Genomic DNA, 18,976 nt, shown 5'->3' on the forward strand with positions numbered 1-18,976 from the left:
CCTAAAATTAACTCTGCCTTCAGTGAAAAGAATTTTTGATTCTACAGGACTTTGCTGAATATAGAATATGTGAAGAATGCAAACAGGCATGTAACACCAATATATAAAACATAACAACGTTATCTGCTCTTTTCCAGCTTTCATTAGACTACAAAAAGTAAACAATGCACTTTGTGGACTAGTTCAACCTAAATGAAATTTTTCCATAGAGGTACAGTCTTACCTACGGATATTTGCACATTCCAGCAGTATCTCAGCACTGCAGTTTTTATGCCCATAATGAACCAAGTCTTTCTCAATTTGAACCAATTTATTGTAAGATTCCTGTAGCATATGTGGCAACTGAGCAGACTCAGCATTAATTGTCATATGATCTTGGGCAACATGTATCTGAATAAGTGTTTTCCTAGAAAAAAATTAATTACAAGACAGCAGTCAGAAAGCACAGACTATGTTTGAGAACACACACATTTCTCTCTGCTTTCTTTAAATTATAAAAAATCTATTAAAAGCCTCCTAGTTCTTAAAATGGGTGTTTTACAAATTATAGTAGGTTCTTAAAAAATCAAAATACTATATTTTGAGATTAGAAATGAGGTGTCACTTGTTCCATGTATCTAATTATTGTAGTACCCAGCTCCAACAGATACCTCTGCATAGGCAGAAGGTACCTCCCACCTTCAGGTAACCTACACTGCAAACTATGCACAACAGGTTGTGGTATCTGAACTTACTTACCAACTTACCAACTCACTTAACAGGCAGTTACATACAAGAACAAAGAAATTGGGAAAGAAATTGAAATTTAAAAAAAATCCAAACCAACACATAAATCACTCAGAAAAAAAATATTTGGTAATCCACAGAATGTACCACAGTAAAATAAGGAAGCATTGTAAAAATCACATCTATTTGCAATGTAGGTGCATATTAGAAGCTAGGCATATGTGAATGAAGAGATAGGTACCTGGCTTCAAGGGATGCAATCATAAACCCCAGCTCTGCCTGCCTGCCAGGCCTCCTCAGTAACGTGGATTGGAGCACATTTACAGTGTGTCCCAGAATCTCACAAGCCTGCAGGCAATACCAGAACTTTCAGAATCCTATTTTACATGTTTATGTATAATATTAAACATTCATTTAGAAAGCTTAAATTTTGCACAGAACATGTTAATTATCTTTCCCCAGTATTCCCGAACTGGCTCTTGATAACTGTAAATAAGTCTAGAATGTCTGAGTTATGATCATACTTAGATATTTTGATGATCAAGTGAGTGGTGTACATAAACACAAGGAGATAAGATGGAGCCAGACTTATCTGGGAGGTGCAGAGCAAAAAATAATAAATATGAGTTCAGCCCAAATCAAAATAATCCCTCCATACAACACAGACTTGCACACCTTATCAATACAGGGCAGATCATCACAGACACAAGACTATATTCATGCTGAAACTCATGAAAGTTAAGGGCTGAACAGTAAATGGATATTTTAATGTTATAGGTCAAATAGGAAAAGGCTTTTCTAAAAACATATATACGTTATAGTAGTATCTTCCAGAATCCAGAAACAGTATTTGTAAAAGTATTTGGAATACTTGAAAAGGAAAAGCATCCTAGGAAATAATATTGAAAGGTACAATTTTTAATAAATATGGAAAATAAATACTCCAGTGTTAACAGAACTGTTTGAATACAAAAGCATTCTAATCAAGAGAATCAAATCTCTGGGATTTAGTCACACATGCTATTTTATAATTGCTCTTATTTCAGTAGAAGGATATAGAGCGATTAGGATATAAGAACATGCAAAACTTTTGTGGGTAAAATCTCATTCCTAGTGGCCTGCATGTGTTTGGAATGTGTAATTAACGTTTGTTGAACACAGAGAAAACAACATTAACTGCATTTAACACCTAATTTTGCTTTTATTGAAATGAAAAGGCTATAATATTTCACTGAGAGGGACCACAGCTAAAACAACCCAAACCGCAACCCCCAAACCAAAAAACTTCCTTACCATACTCTGTTTTCCTTCCCCCTCTTCCTCTAGAATTGCTTCTACCAGACTAAGAGTACTGTTGTACCAGAACTGCTCATTTCCTCCCAGAAGCTGTGCTTTCTCCAGGAGTGCTTTAGCTTGTCTATGGTTCCTTTCCAGGTTAGCCAACACAGCCAGTAAGTACAAGCACCTTGACACGTCAGACAGGGCCCTCAATTCCTACACAGAAAGACAGGTGATCTGTATACCAAAATCCACTACTGCTATTCATTTTTGTCTGTCTGTATTTTAAACTTACAGAAATAAAAAGTGAATGGTATTTCCTCAAGTGGCTGTTGAATTTCTTATTAGTACACCTTATATTAATTCTTTTTTTCAAAAACATGAAGTGTCTACTTTATATGAAGAACTTCAAATCTACCTCACATTTCTTTATATTCCCCTATATTCTACCCCACAAGTCAAATAAGCTATTTTTCAGCTATTGTTTAGTATGTATAAATCTGCCAGTGTTTGTCAGCATCTGATGAAGACATGGTGATGAAAGATGTTTTTATGAACCGATATATAGATATGATAGAGATCCAGTGAACTCACAATAGTTACATGCTATATAACCAGTAGCATGTAAGGGACAAATATAGTATAAGATTTGTATACTAGCATACAGACATACAGGGTACTAGTAAGAAATTATATAATTAAAATTATTGTCCTCCCGAAGGTATTTTGAACTTTTCTCTATACACAATACTTAATTAATGCTTTAAAAAGAGGCATGTATTATTACTGAATATTATTCATATAATATTATTCAAAGTATTCATGACTATGCTAAACATACACAGGCAGTTTTTACTTACATGAGAAATATTATTACACAAAATAACAGGATAATAACTACCTTTTTTTAAAAGTAAAGGATTTGCTGCAATAATTATGTTTCAGTAACTTGTATAAGGAAGCACAGTGCTACAGTGGAGAGTGGTGGCTTTAGGGAAAAGATCTGAAACGTAAACTCTTCATTGTATTGAGATGATGCAGGTTTGTTTGGTGGAACACATAGACACTTATTTCAGATCTGCCAGAATTCTAAGGTGTAATTTCAGTTTTAGCAAAACACAGTTGGCAGTAAAACCAAAATGAAGTTCAAAATGAAATAAGGAGACTTTCAAACGATCAAAATTTCGAGAGGATGGAGCTGAACACCCTCTCTCTCTTCTGAGCAAACCTTGAACATCCTCCACCTATGCAAACAAACAAGGTTGGGATATACCTGTATCCTTCAAGGCCACTGCAAAGCAGAGAGATGCTAACACTACTCCACAAATTTAAATAACCTTCAGGCAACTCCCATAAAGTTGGACTCAAATGCCATATATTTAAATGTATGTACTATACATGTAGAAACTTAAAATGACATTGGTTTGGGGTGGGAGGAGAACGTTGATTTTTGTAGTTTGATTATTATTATGAGGAATAACTGCATCAAAATGAACATTTTTTTCTCCATCTTTTATTAATGTTTCTTTTTCCATTTAGTTTTTATTGTACCTGAGTTGCAGCATGGGCCTCTGCAAGCAGAAGTCTCGCTGGTTGATACAAGCCAAGCTGAATTAGTACATCAGCTTTTTCAATCCACAAGGAAGGGAAAGAAAGTGCACTCAGTCCTTTTCCTGTTGCTGCATTTAACTCAAAAACCTGAAAAACAACAAAAGTATTACACTGTCATAAATTTCAAAAACTCATCTAGATGGAATATAAATTGTTATTAACTATTGTATCCCACAGTCCAGTTCTACTTTCTAACTTTGCAATTCAATGTTATATTACAGGAAAAATAGGTTTATTGTGAGATTTGGATTCTGTAATCCTTAAAAGACATTCAACTAGTAAGCATACACTATTATAACTAATTTTAGGACAGATTAACTACTTCAGATATGCTACTGTCACAAAGAAGTGAATTCTTGGTAATAACTAAACTCAAGGGGAAAAATTATGTACAAAAGCTAAAAGAGGGGACTTGAGAGAGATTAGTAATTAGAAAAGAAAGGTATTTTACATGCACAAGAATGGGGGAAAAAAGAGTGCAATGTGATATGACAAAAGTAAGGACAGAATTGCCATAACAAAGAGCAAAGTGTAGGTAAGCTTTAAAAAAGTCAGTAAGGCAATTATCTTCCTAAAGAATAGACAGTAAAGACAGAGCTGAAATATTTGTATGTCTTTAAAACAATATGTAAGAGGAAGCAAAACAGTATGTGGTAATGTAAGGGAGAGAGAAAGAAGAGAAAAAATGAGACCAAGAGTGAATACAGTGTCTTTTTTGCTTCTCAGTCCTTTCCACTGGTTTGCATTAATCCCAAAATCCATTTATAGGAAAGCAATTTTACTTTGTGTGAACAGAGATTCCACTCTTGTTTTTCCTCAATACAAATAATATGCCAGGCAATCCCAGCTCAGCCTCAGCTGATGCCTGCCAGCAGAATTTAAGCAGCATGCATTTTTCATGATTTTTGTGTTCATGTATTTCTCAAGTATTACCTAAAAACAAATCAGCAAGTGTATGTAAAAAAAGCGAAGAGTAACTTAGCATAGAAACTGAAGCAGAAATAAAAACCTTTTCACTTGAATTAAGGATATTCTCATCCCTACTAATATTCAGCTCAGCATTTCCAGAAGACGTTTTTCTTTCTTCTGTTTCTGTATGTACAGTTTTTGATTTTTTCAGTGCGATCTCTTGCCTACACCTAAATCACAAGAAAGAAAAAGTAAATTCAAGTATATTTTAAAAACATCTCATAATGAAGTATTAGTGTGTTAGGAATGTTTACCATACACTCACTCTGCAGACAGCCACACAACGATCACGCACAGAAGTTTCAGGCACAGCTGATATACCACAGTTGTGTTCAGAGATCGTGGTTTTAAATATTTTTCCCCCAACAGCACTTATCAACTGTAGGGAAAAAAGCCCCAACTAAATACAGCCTCTTCAGTGAAAATACATACATTGCTTGTTCCAAGTCACTAATATGTGTTTCTCCAGCAGCTCTCTCATGATACACAGATGCCTGACTCAGTTTTAAATCTGAACATATCAGGGCAATTCTAAAAATAAAAAGAAAAAATGTTTAAGAAACAATCAAAATTCCGCATATATTACATTACATAAACACATTGTATATAAAGAGCACACATTCCACATTTGTCAATCCTACCTTCTCATGTCTTGATTAATACTGGCAATAACAAAGACTGTAAATAATAACAGCGGAAATGCTGTAGCTGAAATTATCCATTGACAGAGGTCATAGAATCATAGAATGTTCTGGGCTGGAAGGGACCTCTACAAACATCTAAAGGTATGGACAGGGACACCTTCCACCAGACCAGGTTGCTCCAAGCCCCATCCAACCCGACCTTGAACACTTCCAGGGGTGGGGCAGCCACCAATAGCACCAGTCTGTCCTTCAAACCTCTACCTCTCCAACTTAATGGCAAAAACTATTGGGTAAAAGTATGAAAATATTTATAATATGGTCTTACTATACTATGCAAACCCTGCCATCCACGTGTACATGTTCACCTACCTTTCTGTACTGAGTAAAGAGTAATATATAATCCTGTACACCTACCTAATCATACAGAGACATCAAGTCATAGATATAAATAAAATACCAAGAAATAAAACAAATCTTGAGGAGTCAACAAAAAAATCTGTCTGGCAAATCTTGGCTGAGAATAGTTTCCTATCAGTAAATTCCCTTTAGCCTTGTAAGACAGTAACTCAGTAATAAATTGGCAGTACAGATAAACACACACATTTGTATACATTAATATTTATCTATTCTGCTCTGTGGGCTTAGTTGCAAGCATTTTAAATATACATTAAGTGGCATTTTGCAAACAAAAAGAAAATAAACAATTATTGTTTGTAACTGTAACTTATTAAGCAAACATTAATAAATAACTTTCAAAAAAGCACAATAAAGTGTTTTAACTAAAACAGCAAAAGTTTTCTATTGCATGCATATGAAATATTTTTAAATAAAAACTTTTAGGGGTGATCATCCATAAAAAATAACATCCTTTAGGTCACAAAAGCAAATCTCTGTAGAAACACATTTATTAGGGAAACTTCTTTGTGCCCTTCAGCTACAGACAAGATATTTTTGTTGCAGGAACGGAGCCTGCTTTTGACTACTTAATAGATAATACTTTTATTGAAACTCTTTTGGACTTCGTTTTTTTCAGTTAGGTGACAATAAGGCATTTCAAAAATCATTCTCATGAAGTGGCCTGGTTTCATATTCTTGTACACTTTCCACGTGGAGATGATGTTTAGTAACAGATAAATTTAGTGGCTTTTAATTCCACAAACCGACTCAACAAAATTCTAGTAAAATGCATTAAAAAAGAAATTAAATAAAAAACCACCACAAATATAAAATAGTAAGTCACAAAAAGCCTTGTTACTATTTAGTGAAATATTAATGGATGGTCCACTCCATTCAGTTTCTCTTCTATTTAAAATAAATAAAGGATACAAACCGAAGGTGATAGAGATCAGACAGACTTCTACATTCCACAACTTCACTAGCAATAACTTCAGCTAGTTGAAAGATGGGAAGAATCAAGTGGGGGCAAAAAATCTTCTGTAGTTCTTTAGATAAGAGATCCATAAAATACAAAGTGCAAGTCTGAAAAGAAATTTTTTTTAATTCAACCAGTATAAACATAATTTTGTAGAAAATAACTTTTAAATTAATGACTACAGTTTCAGTTCCAAAATAAACCCCAAAAAAGGTCCAAATAAACTTTCAAGCTGCAAGAGCGACGAGGTACAGAGAAAGCCAACAAATTTATTCTGTAAGTTAAGTGCATTTCATACAGGGGACAGACTAACACTTTCTGAAGTATTAATGACTCCTACGACACAAAAGTATTTTGGACAGATCTCTGAACATACACAGACAGAAACTAAAATGCAACATAGTTTTTTGGTACTCATTTTTCCCTAAATAACAAATGATCTAGAATTTTGAGGAGTGTACTTACAGGTTTGGGGAAATTTTCCCAGTTAATACCATAGATATTTGTATTCTGTTTAAAAGCATCTCTGATTTCCTTAGGACATTCGTACAGGGCCCATTCTTCCACATTTGCTGGTAAGCTATCAACTTTAGGCTCCTCTTTTGCAACAGAAATATCAGACTATAATAAAAACCAAGGACACTTATAAGGTCAAATTAATAATCTTATCGGTATTAAATATTCAGCTAAAAAAATAAACACATTTGTTTAATATCCTCTGAAGTTTTCTTGGATTTGGGGGTTTTTTTGGATCCCTACACTGTGGGTTTTACAAAACAGCAGTATCTTGAACAATGCAACAATCAACACAAAAGAAAAAGTATCTGTAAATACCTGACCTGTAAAGTCTGTGTGATCAAGAGTGAATCTATGATACACAAACTCAGAAATTTTTCACAGGTTGTGAGAGTCTGCCCAGGAAAGCATCTGAACTATTTACCACATGAGACCAGGGAAAAATCTCTCAGAAAGAGAGGATTGCTTGAATTTCACAGGCAAGTGGGTCTTACTTGTGTCTTTCTGCCCTTCTCTTTTTTAGGAGGAGATTTTGACTTCAATTTCTGAGTAGTTGTAGGTTGTGAAGACCTTGAAGTTGCTTTTGTAATAAGTCCTGATGCTGGCAATGATATCTAGACAATCAAATATTTACAATTATTTTCAATTCAAATTATTTTCAATTTGCAATAATAATGATACTGGCAGTTATTATCCACTGCAAGTCACTATCTGCAGCTTTTAACAATTGTCACATATCATGTTCTGTTTGCAAAAGTTTTCTTCAGAAAACAACAATTTCAGAGATTTCTGGTTGCTGTATTATTTGTACAAGCATTTAGGACGATCATGCCAATGCAATTAAACAGCAGAATTGTCAAAGATGACATCATCCCTGTGGTAAACCCTACTGCTACTCTTTTTTAACCTATATGGCTGCAAATTCAATTCTTTTGTTTTAAACTGCTAGTCTAGATAGCTTCATGTTCTACATGAAATGGATTTCATATAAAAGTAATCTACAAGACTGCAAAGAGTAATTTTGTTCTCCTTCTGGATTAGTCTTCTACAATGCTCCTAATGAATGTTATAGAAAAGAATTTTCTAAATATTTAAGCATAAGAATGAATTAATTAAAAATTTCCCTGTGCATGTAATAGCACAGCTCTGATCTTACCTAAAATAAAAAAAAAAACAAACAAAAAACCACATTCATTTCAGAAGTCGTATATGTTTTGCTGGAGGAATGAAGAATAAAATACAAAATACGAATAAAAAACTAACGCTGGATAATGCACAAAACATGAAAATTTCAAATTAAAGGTAACATGTCTTTTAAAAAGTCAGAAGCAGATGATTATTGGCTTCGATTATTCAGTTTTTCAGAGGACATTTTAAGATCTTCTACTGAGTTATTTATGGAGTCCTAACACTTTAGAGAGCCTGCTTTAGAAACACGTCTTCAGTCAAGTCTGCTTGACTTTGTACTCCCAAAACAAGGAGTCCTGGAGTACTTTAATTCCTTTCATACCACATGGTTATTCTTTTTTTCACAATACTGTTCAGCTGTAAATATGATTCTTAGAATGACTGTCATTGTCCTATGACTGGCACTGACAGCAGCACCAGCTCTTTTAGTTTTAACAGCTTATTCAAACAGTAGTACTCCCTTCAGATCATTTTTTCACTAGTAAGACACTCAGTCAAGTGTAGTATGTTTAAAGCTGTGCTTGTGTAAATCTGAAAATATCAATATTCAATTTTTATTTTTCAACTTCCTGTCTTCCATCACCTTAAACTGATTTCACAATGAAATCTTAACATATTGCAGACTTTTACATCTAACTGGAATAAAATTATGCCCAAGCTATACCTTACCAATCTAGTTGATATGTCCCAACTAAAATCGTTTCTATAATGATTTGTTGCATTACTATTATTAAGTATACATTTAGTCCCTTCAAATATTTACTTTATTTAATGTATAATTGTTTTCCTATGAGTGCTCCTGTGATTCCGAAAAGCCATTTCAATTGGTCATATCTATGAGAAATGACATAGATTTGTTTAATTTGGAATGCTGTAACAATGAGAAAGTAATTGGAGAAATTAATGAGTGAACACAATCCTTTCAGTCACATGACAGCCCTCTTGATTCAATTTTGTGAAGGTCCATCAGAAATCACTGTTCTTCAGAACTGCCAGCAATGTCTTCAGTACATATTCTGCCACTACTAAGATTCTTTAGCAAATTAAAAATACACAATTTTTAAATTTAAAAATACACAACCTATTGCACAAAATGTACAACTGCACTCTAGAGAAACATTGGGCCACTGCTTTTATCCCTCTTGTCTCTTCCTTATTTTCCCAAGATGAACAATTTTCTGGTTTATTTCCAAAAGCTGCGAAAATACACTAATGACACCATAAAACTGAAAACTCTAAAGACATATTTAAAACACCAAAAGAGTAGCTGGTATCACAATTACACGAGAAGACCTGAAACAGACTGGCCACATTAAAACCCAATCCAAGATCTGATCTCCCCTGGTCTCACCTGCCAGATCCGGATGATAAAGGCACATGCCAGCAAACAGTGCTGCTGATGGCAAGGAGAACCAGGACCAGAAATTACAGCCAGTAATGTCTGTGCTCTGAACAAAGCTTCCAACTGTTTAATATTACTCAAATCCTCCAAATTAATTTGAGGAATGATATCATTTGCTCCACTGTTCATCTTAATGTTCTCTGTGGGCATAAATTCCGCTACATCAATTTTTTCTGTTAAAAAAAAAAAAGCAGTCACGTGCTCACAATGGTAGCATTGCAAAAACGTACTCAAAAGTTAAAATTTCTGAATTGAAAATGAAAATATTAAGGGGAAAAAAAGAAAAATGGAAATCCATCTACTGAAGATGTTCTTACTATCATGATAGAGTGCTACTTGTACCATGCTTTCAACCAAAAATGTAAGTTATGTTTATTAAATGATGTAAGCCTGACAGAGAAATGACATCCACATAAGGTTGGACCAGATGATCTTTTGAGGTTCCTTCCAATCTGGGCTGTTCTATATTTGAATCTAGTTTTCCTTATTATATTATTTTAGTTTCCATTAAAAGCTTTGTAGAAACTTTCTTGGAACTTAAGTGGTGTAAGAAGGCCAGTAATCATAAGCAACCAGGTGAAACTGGATGGGAGGATCATTACAGAACGAATACAAAGTTTAAACAACCATAGGACTGTAAAAAAAACCCAACCAAACCACTAACAGAAAAGTATGAACAGAATATTGCTACTGTGACTTCAATCAAACATGTGATACTAGAGACACTAAACACTTCTCTTTCTCAATGCAAATACCAGAAGTACTTGTCTGAATGACTTCACCTATCCACACAAAAATAAGAGCAATGAAGATGTTCATCAATGCCACACAGGACAGTGTTGTTCCAGAAATCAGATACTTTTTTCCCCAATTGAATAACAGGGTGTTCTATCAAAACAGGTCACTGAGGCCATACTACCACAAGTGGACACAAAGTAAAAGGACCAAGGGATTTTGACAGTTACATGAGCAGCTGAAAGCACACTTCCCTTTGAAAGTCAGTTTTGAAAAAACAATGCTAAGATACTTGACAAAGCCAAGTCAAGAGCAATGAACTGAGGTACCCAAATCTTGGGACAGGAACTGTTTCCTGCAGTTCCATCTGTCCCTCCATGAAGATGTATTTGCAACAGACTGCCCAGCACTGCTTTCTGAAAGCATCTCACAGTTCAGGAACCCACATCAAATGGGAGTAGTATCTTACTACACCAACAGTCTGAGGGGAGGTCTCCATGGCACAGCACAGAACCCACAGATAACTGAAGCAGCACTGATTAAAGACAGTGAATGTAAGAGAAAATACAGGCAAGCTGGTGCCATTCTTTGTGATAACTAAGCTGTAAATTTAAAATGCCCCTTGCATTTGCTGCTGAGAAATTCCTCTGGAGGAGAAACACCTATTACATACCTTCCTCTTGTGAGGACTGCATAGGGAATTTCATGTGCAGCAGGAGATCTACTGCCCAGTGCAGAGGTTTAATAGCATCGTTGAGGGGAAACTGATTACAATATAACCATTCAGCAAATTCCATCAGGTAATCAACACTCTGCAACTTATCTTCTTGTTTCTGTAAAAGTAATAAAGGAGGAGTTAATTAGTATTTGTTAATGTAAACCTTCAAAATGATCTTCTAAAGTTTAATGTAATCTGAACAGAAGTAAAAAATAATAATTGACAGCGAGCAGTTTTATTGGCATCACATAATCAGAGTTACGATAAAGAGAATGTAACAGAAAACTCCACCAATTAATTCTTTGTTTTATTAAAATTCCTTGCTACTCTTAGAGATTTTTCTTTGGCAGGACTCAACTAAAATTTTCTGGATATAAAAACTCAACCATACAGGGTTTTCCTACTGAAGAGCTATCTCAAAGTTATAAAAAGTAATGCTCAAGTACATGGCTCCCCTATCAGTTTAGTTCTATACCTCACACAACTTGCAATCTCATGAATCACTTGAGAAACATCCTTCCATCAGCATCAAAACAAACAGCAAGAAATAACAAACCTGTGAAGCACTGATGGCATTTTGGAAACAGCTCAACTGTCCAGCAGTACTTCTGGAGACCGTCGCCAAGTGACGCCACATCTGCGGCAAATACTCTTCGCTTTCACGACTGATTTTCTGAATGGCCACTGTAAAACTGCATCCCAATCCTGCCCTCACTGTAGCCATGTGTTTGAAAATCAGGCTAGAAAAAGATCCAACAAATTATAAATTACTTGCATTTGTACCTGTCAAGTAACTTTGTGAATAAGATAGATATATGAGTTCATATCAGCACAGTACAAAGATGAAAAGTTTGTAAACTGTCATAAAAGGTCCTAAAACCCTGAACCCAGATAAGATTATGTAAACAGAACTCTGGATAATTTAGTTTTCATTTAATGTAAATGGGTTTGCAGTTAGGAAAATTAAAGCTTGTGCTATATAGCCACATTTCACGCATCTGTTTCCTTGGAAAGTAAGATACTACTTATATACAAGTTTTAAAAAAATTCAATTTACAAATATTAACAGATTAATGACAGGAAGCACTGCCTGTGCACGTCTTTTTCATTGAAAAGACACAACGCTGTTTTCTGTTGTAAGAAGAGACAGGTTGATAAAAAGGTAGTAATATTTTCCCAATGTAAAATAAAAAAGCACTCAAGAGTTTTATACTTCTCAAGAATCAAGATGCTTAATTTAATAAAAATAAGTCAACCAACTTACAGCTTGTGTCTTGTCTGAGGCAAAACTTGATTAGCTTCATCCAGGACTTTTAGCGCTGTCTCCCAGTCAGCTTTATCAGCATATATGTGGCATAATAACCCATATAAGGAGATTCTTAATGTCAGATCTTCCTCAGCACCTTTGAAGTATATTCAAATTATTTATTAATATATTGCAGAATTAGAATAATGGTATTACAAAATACTGGAGTTTCTTTTATTACCAGATGAAAAAGGAAGAACATGCCTGGGGGAAAGCATTCATCTGATAACCCGATACTTTGAAAATCCTTTGTAATCCACTGATGCAAAGGCCACATTGCTTTCTCTTCCTAAAAAGACATAAAAAAAAGGGGAAAACAAAAATCTTTCACTTATATCTTTAAGGATTATTGAACTTCTGTTCCATCTGTAAACCAATCCATATGGTTAATATGAACTAGTAATCTGTAACAAATAGCTGCTTGAGCACATGAAAGCCACAGACATTTCTCCAGAGTGAATCCTATAATACAAACCCAATATGACAATAACCAGACTCAGTAATATTCAATCAGTTACACTGATTAAATAACATGAAAACTTGAAGCACTCTCAGAGAATCAGAGCAGCTGAGGTTGGCAGAGACCCTCTGGAGCTCTCTAGCCTACATCCCTGCTCCAGGCTTTACCTGTGAAAATCTGACTATTACAATTCTCAACCAAAGGTAGGAGACTTGTGAACTGTTTTGCTCTCCTCTACAGCAGTTTACCACCTTCAAAGATAAATTCATTATCTTGTTTCAAAAACAGATCCACATATGACATGCTGACTATTGAATACATAAAGGATGATGCTAATAAGTTAACTGAGCTACTGTCACAACCTTTGGATAAGCATTACATTAGTATCATCAAAGATTTATCAGATTTGATCAAATCAGCATTTACTTCCATGAAGGTACAAAGTATGACTGATTTTGTGCCCTTCTGCAATGGAGTGACTGCATCAGTGGAAAGGAAAGAACTATGGATGTCATCCACCTGGATTTCTGTGAGACCTTCGATACAGTGCCCCACAACCTTGTTGCTGCTGAATTGAACAGACAGAGGTTTGCTGGATGGACTGTTAGATGGATAAGGAAGTTGCTGGGTGGCTGCACCCAAAGAGTTCCAGTTACTGGCTCAATGTCCAGGTGGAAACCAGTAACACATGGTATCCCCCACAGGTTCTTACTGGGACCAATACTGTTTAGTTCATCACTGACATAGTCTTGGGGTTTGAGAGCACTCTCAGCAAATCTGCTGGTGACACCAAGGTGAGTGGTGGGTTCATTGACTAGAGGGAAGGGATGTCACCCAGAGGGACCCTGACAGGCCTCAGCAGTGGGCCCAAGGGAACCAGGTGAAGTTCAACGAGGTCCTGCACCTGTGTCAGGGCAAACCCCACTATCAGAGCAGACCTGCGGTGAACCATTTGGGGGTACTGGTGGATGAAAATCTGGACATCTGCTGGCATATGCTTCTCCAAATGTGACTGTATTTTAAAATTGCCTAGTTAGACTAATCAAGGATCACTGGAGAGCAGTTCCTGCCTCTTACAAGGGTTACTACAGTGTATATAAAATTAAAAAATTTGGTAACTCCAGAAATAATCAAATATTGAACACTCTGTTTACAGAAAATATTTTTTCCTAACTAATAGCTGAAGTTACTCACTTCTAACTCATAAGAATTACTAATATTTTCAGAAATAAAAGATCTATGCCACCTATAACTGTAAACTTTCATTATCTACAATAAAGTTTTGCTTTTTAATACAATTTACTAAGGATTCACACTGAAAATACTTGAAGTTTCTTTACCATCAGCATCAATCACTAAACACAAGCACAGTTTACAATACCTATTAGAAATTCTTACCTGTTTATTTTTAGATTCTGCTTTAATTATACTCTTAAGAATTATTTCAGTAGGTTCTTTAAGATGTTCTCTGTCATGTGGAGAGCCCAGCAAAGGTAAACATGCATTCCAAAAGTGTCTTGCTGCAAACATTACAAGGGAATAATTTCCAGCTTCACCTGCATGCCTGAAGAAAGAGAAGTATAGCTTAATGAGGAAAACAATCCCACTATAGCCAAAATAAAGGATTTTATTTCTACAAATATTTGGGTTTACCTGATCTGCACACCACCATACGTAATCTCAGCAGTGAGGAGTTAGCATATGAGCTTCATACAAAAACTATTTTCCATTTTTATATACCAAACACCTTCACACATTCAGAAGTAGCAATAAGTATCATATTAATGACTTTATTGTATTTCTACATAATCTTAGATCAAGAGCATTCATTAAAAAATAGCAGAAATCTACTTAAGATGTTGTCATTGGAATAATATACTTTTTTGGCTTCCTGTTATGTTAATTTCTCATTCTAAAAACCATTAAAAAATAGAACAAAACAATTATTAGCATGCCATGGATTTTGCTTAGCATAGTGCCACTGCAACCCACAAACATGCCCCAAATGCCTCTAGCTGCATTCAAATAGCTTTGAGCATATTTATTGAAAATGTTACTTTGAATTCATAAAATAATTCTCCAGATAGTGATATAACACAGTACTCAGCTGAGTGAATAAAAGCCTGGAAATTTAGTGGAAAATTATGCATTGGTATAATAAAATCAGCAACTGAATATTTCTACTATTTAAAAAAAAGCAATTTTTTGAAACTGGCAATCTGATCACCCTCTAGACAGAACCATTTAGATCACATTTAGACTCCTGCAGCCAGTTCTGGGCCAGCCAACACATTCCAGACACGGATAAATCACAGGGAGCTCAGTGCAGGGCCACCAAGATGAACCAGGGACTGGACCGCACTTGTCTTGAGAAAATGGCCAGGTGAAGAGTTGGCTTTGGGGGACTTAATGACAAGAAGTTTCTTAATAAGCCAACAAGGTTACTGAAAAGCACCAGTCAGGTTCTTCCCAGTGCATGGCAAGACAAGCAAGAACAGGCATAATTTGAAATAAGAAAGGTTCAGTGTGTGTACATGCAGAGATACCCCCTTGGGTACAGCCAGGCAGTGGAGCAGGTCACTCACAGAGGCTGAGTGTCTCCACTCATGACCAGAATGGACAAAGCACTGGGCTGGCCCTGCTTTGAGCAGGAGTCTGGACTAGATCCTTTCCGAGGTCCTGACAACCATGCTCTCCCATGATCCTATGACACTACAAGATCAGCTATGTGGAAAGGAGTTGATAAATTTTCTGAAGTGTAAAGTTTCTGAAATCCTTTGTTAAACACTTCAACTCACAACTATTTTGCATTTTATCAGTCTTGGCAGAAAATATGCTGATCCCCAAATCTGTAATCAAATTTTAGATCTGTTTTATATTAGTCTTCTCTCATAATAAAACATACCTGGCACTCTGAGCAAAGGCGTTTGATGCTGCTACACGCAGGTGTTTTCTTCCAGACAAATTTTCCATTATGCCCTGTCCTTGCATCCAGGCAATAGTGCTTAACATTTCTTGTTTCAATCTGTTACCTGGCCTGCATAAAGGCAAATACTTAAAGAAGTGCTAAGTCTTCCAGTCTAAGACCATCCCATTTCCTATTAATGATCTTTTCAAGTTTCTACTATATAGATGTCCCTAGCTTTGGAAGTTACAAATGCTTCTACTGAGTTTTCTTTTAAAATCAGGACACATTTAATAACTGAACATTTTGTGAAAGTAAAGAATAAAATATCTTTTTTACACCTCTAATGAATATAACTGTGAAATCAGATTAAAAAAACTATTATCTATATTTAGCAAGGGAAGAAAATAGATTTTTAGTTTTCTCCCCATGTTTCAGTATCATACATCAAACAAAATATTAGTCCAAAATTGAACTTACACAGTAAGCAATTAAAAACAGAAATCAGGGAAATTAGACCATTTCTAATACTTTCTTTTGGAATTTGTAATGCTTATGTCTGGTAACTTATGCACAGGGTTCTGGAGAAATTGATATGAATCCTATTCTACTACATTTAAAAGAAAACAATGTAGGTTTCAATGCTACAGTTAATCAGTTAAAAATTAGTAAGCAAATAAATTGATACCTTTGGCTAATAGTGACTCTGTAAGAAAAGAAGAAATACAATTTGCAGGATTTTTTAAGGTCTTAGTTACAAATGCAGCCATGAGCAGATGCACACTCCAGCTGCTCTGTTCTACCCTGTGTGAGAACTGACAGCCACGGTCTGTGTGCACGAGAGGGCACCAGTGCCCACAGCACAACTCAGCAACAGGCTCGAAATCAACCTCTCTGTCCCCAGGCTGTGCTTTACCAGGAAACACTGAGCCTGTCTTCCATTTTTGGAAACAGCACTGACAATGCATGACTACATTTCTTTGTCAAAGAATCAAATATTTTATCATTCATTACTTTGTAGATTGATGGATGTGCAGCAGGTATACTCCCAATTTCAGTAAAGTTCTGAAACTATGTATTTCATATTAAGATATCTTACTTGGGTTTACATGGCTTTTTTTCCCCAGGCAGAAAAACAACACTGTTTTTAATAGAGAAATTATTTTGCAGAGAAAAAAAGGAACAATATATTGTATCCAAACTCTTTCACATGTTTATTTCAGACTTCCTACATTCCAAAAAATTACTGCTAAATGGAGTTGACTTGCTCCTCTTCTGATAAAATTAATTCCTGTTTTTGGAGGAAATCATATAAAAAATAGAAGTGTCACCTTTTTATAATAAAGGACTCCACCAACAGATCCATTTATATATGAAATATTTTTGTGGTTTTTTGTTTTTTTTTCTTTGGAATCAAAGTTTCAAATAATCAGTTAAGTAAGAGACTGGTTTTTAAAGAAACGAGTTACATTCCTATTGCACCCATATGTATAGTGGTAATAAGACCACAAAGGCTACCTGACAGCAGAGCCTGGAATACAGGAGTTGCTGTTACCTTTCATCACCCCCAGACCCATCCTGGCCCAGGAACTGTGTAGGCCCTTCATGTACTAGATGCAGGTCAGCACTGGAAGCAATTTGCATCAGCAGAAGAACTTGAATCAGCTATTTTCTGCCTGGAGATTATAAAAGGGTCAAAATAGCGTGATTGCCAGAGATCATTTCAGAAAAGCAATGCTCCCTGGGAAGACGCCCTAACACATGGATGGATGACCTGCTGACTTCCTTGGATAACAAACTTCATCTCTCTTCCTGAGCTGGGTCCGGTGCCACAATCTGGAGCTCCCACTGCCTTTTACTTTCACTTTCATCTCTAACTGTACAGCTTTTTTGTAAAAAAGATTCTTTCATTTTTGGTTATGTGATCAGATGCATTTACCCTCTATACTCTTTCTTCAAAGCTTGGTTCAAGTATACCACAGTATCATGCAAAATTCCATGTACTTACACATCATATTTCTTAGTATCTCTGTTGTGGACAGAATTCCTATCTGATTCCAAGATCCTTTTGGAACAAGTTGTCACTATTTCATAGGCATGTGATACGTATGCAAAATACATAAGTCGTGTCAGTGTCTGCAGCTCCACTAAGGAATCCGACCAACTGCATTCTAAAGCCAATTTCACTAACTAGGAGGGAAAAAGGAAACAAAAAAGAGGAAAAAGGGAAAAAAGGAAGAAAAAAAAGAGTTTAAATTTCAGGGGTTTAATATGCTCTGTTCTACAGCACTTACATGCTTACAGCTGTGACTTCCTTACAACCAACTGGCCATGGAATAAGTATATAATAAAACCATCTAGAAAACTAAAGAGCTACAATTACAACCAAAATATACAGTAGAGAGGCATCATTCATCATGTAGTAAGTATTACTATAGTGTGTGCAAATCCAGCTGTAAGTGTGCATGCCCTTTGGCCAGAAGTATACGCCAAGACTTATTCTATGTCCTCAATCCTCTTTCAAAAATCAGTGGAACAGGGCTATCAAAATTCAGAGACCATTTTAGTTAAGCCAAAGGTAAGAACGGGAGATAGAAGCAGTTTTACAACAACCAGTTGTTGTAATATACAGTTGCTATATATGTTGTCATATATATGGAAGCTTGGACTCCATAATCTTAGAGGTCTTTTCCAACCTAAACATATATCTATATATATATATATGTTGTTTCATGTCTAGTTTCGTTATAGGATCTAAATGTTTTCATTGCTTTTGTATGTATCAAAGTTTCACCTTTTTAGGATAACGGTGCTTAATGAATTGGTCCAAACAAAGATACTACAAACATTGTTATACAAAACCAAGCCAGTGAAGCAACAGCTAAAGCTAACTCATAGTATTTGGCATAAATCTGTAGACTGACTAGAATTAGATACCTATATATTTATAAGGACTCAGATCCTAGTCTTGTGAAAGAAAGACTTCTACAGAAGTGTTAGCCAATGCCACCAGATTCCCAGCTAAATGGGGAAATACATCTCAGTTAAGAAAGCTCTTTACAAGAGTTAGAAATTATAACTGTGGTAATCAAACAGGTAAGGCTACAACTCCCTGTTTTGAAAATATGAGGTATAAAGCTTTCTAC

General features: G+C 35.5%; 1 protein-coding gene across 6 annotated transcripts in view; it reads right to left on the minus strand.

Annotated features, from left to right (window-relative positions):
• The window catches only part of CFAP46 (cilia and flagella associated protein 46), a 64,312-nt gene that overhangs the window by 22,065 nt on the left and 23,271 nt on the right, over positions 1-18,976 (minus strand). For 5 of the 6 annotated variants that reach the window (XR_004358191.1, XM_032694188.1, XM_032694189.1 and 2 more), the window contains exons 22-38: positions 17,839-18,020; positions 15,831-15,962; positions 14,324-14,489; positions 12,670-12,754; positions 12,424-12,562; positions 11,716-11,899; positions 11,115-11,274; positions 9,656-9,879; positions 7,611-7,730; positions 7,066-7,221; positions 6,559-6,707; positions 5,017-5,115; positions 4,625-4,754; positions 3,556-3,702; positions 2,020-2,220; positions 968-1,074; positions 224-406 (exon numbers count right to left, since the gene is read on the minus strand). Coding sequence is in view for 5 of the 6 variants with exons in the window: in XM_032694188.1 (XP_032550079.1) it covers positions 224-406; positions 968-1,074; positions 2,020-2,220; positions 3,556-3,702; positions 4,625-4,754; positions 5,017-5,115; positions 6,559-6,707; positions 7,066-7,221; positions 7,611-7,730; positions 9,656-9,879; positions 11,115-11,274; positions 11,716-11,899; positions 12,424-12,562; positions 12,670-12,754; positions 14,324-14,489; positions 15,831-15,962; positions 17,839-18,020 (2,564 nt within the window). In the remaining variant the exon portion in view is untranslated. The remainder of the gene's footprint in view (positions 1-223; positions 407-967; positions 1,075-2,019; positions 2,221-3,555; positions 3,703-4,624; positions 4,755-5,016; positions 5,116-6,558; positions 6,708-7,065; positions 7,222-7,610; positions 7,731-9,655; positions 9,880-11,114; positions 11,275-11,715; positions 11,900-12,423; positions 12,563-12,669; positions 12,755-14,323; positions 14,490-15,830; positions 15,963-17,838; positions 18,021-18,976) is intronic. The other variant, XM_032694186.1, reaches the window with a different exon arrangement.

The sequence above is a fragment of the Chiroxiphia lanceolata genome, chromosome 8, assembly GCF_009829145.1.
Source record: "Chiroxiphia lanceolata isolate bChiLan1 chromosome 8, bChiLan1.pri, whole genome shotgun sequence".
NCBI lineage: Eukaryota > Metazoa > Chordata > Aves > Passeriformes > Pipridae > Chiroxiphia > Chiroxiphia lanceolata.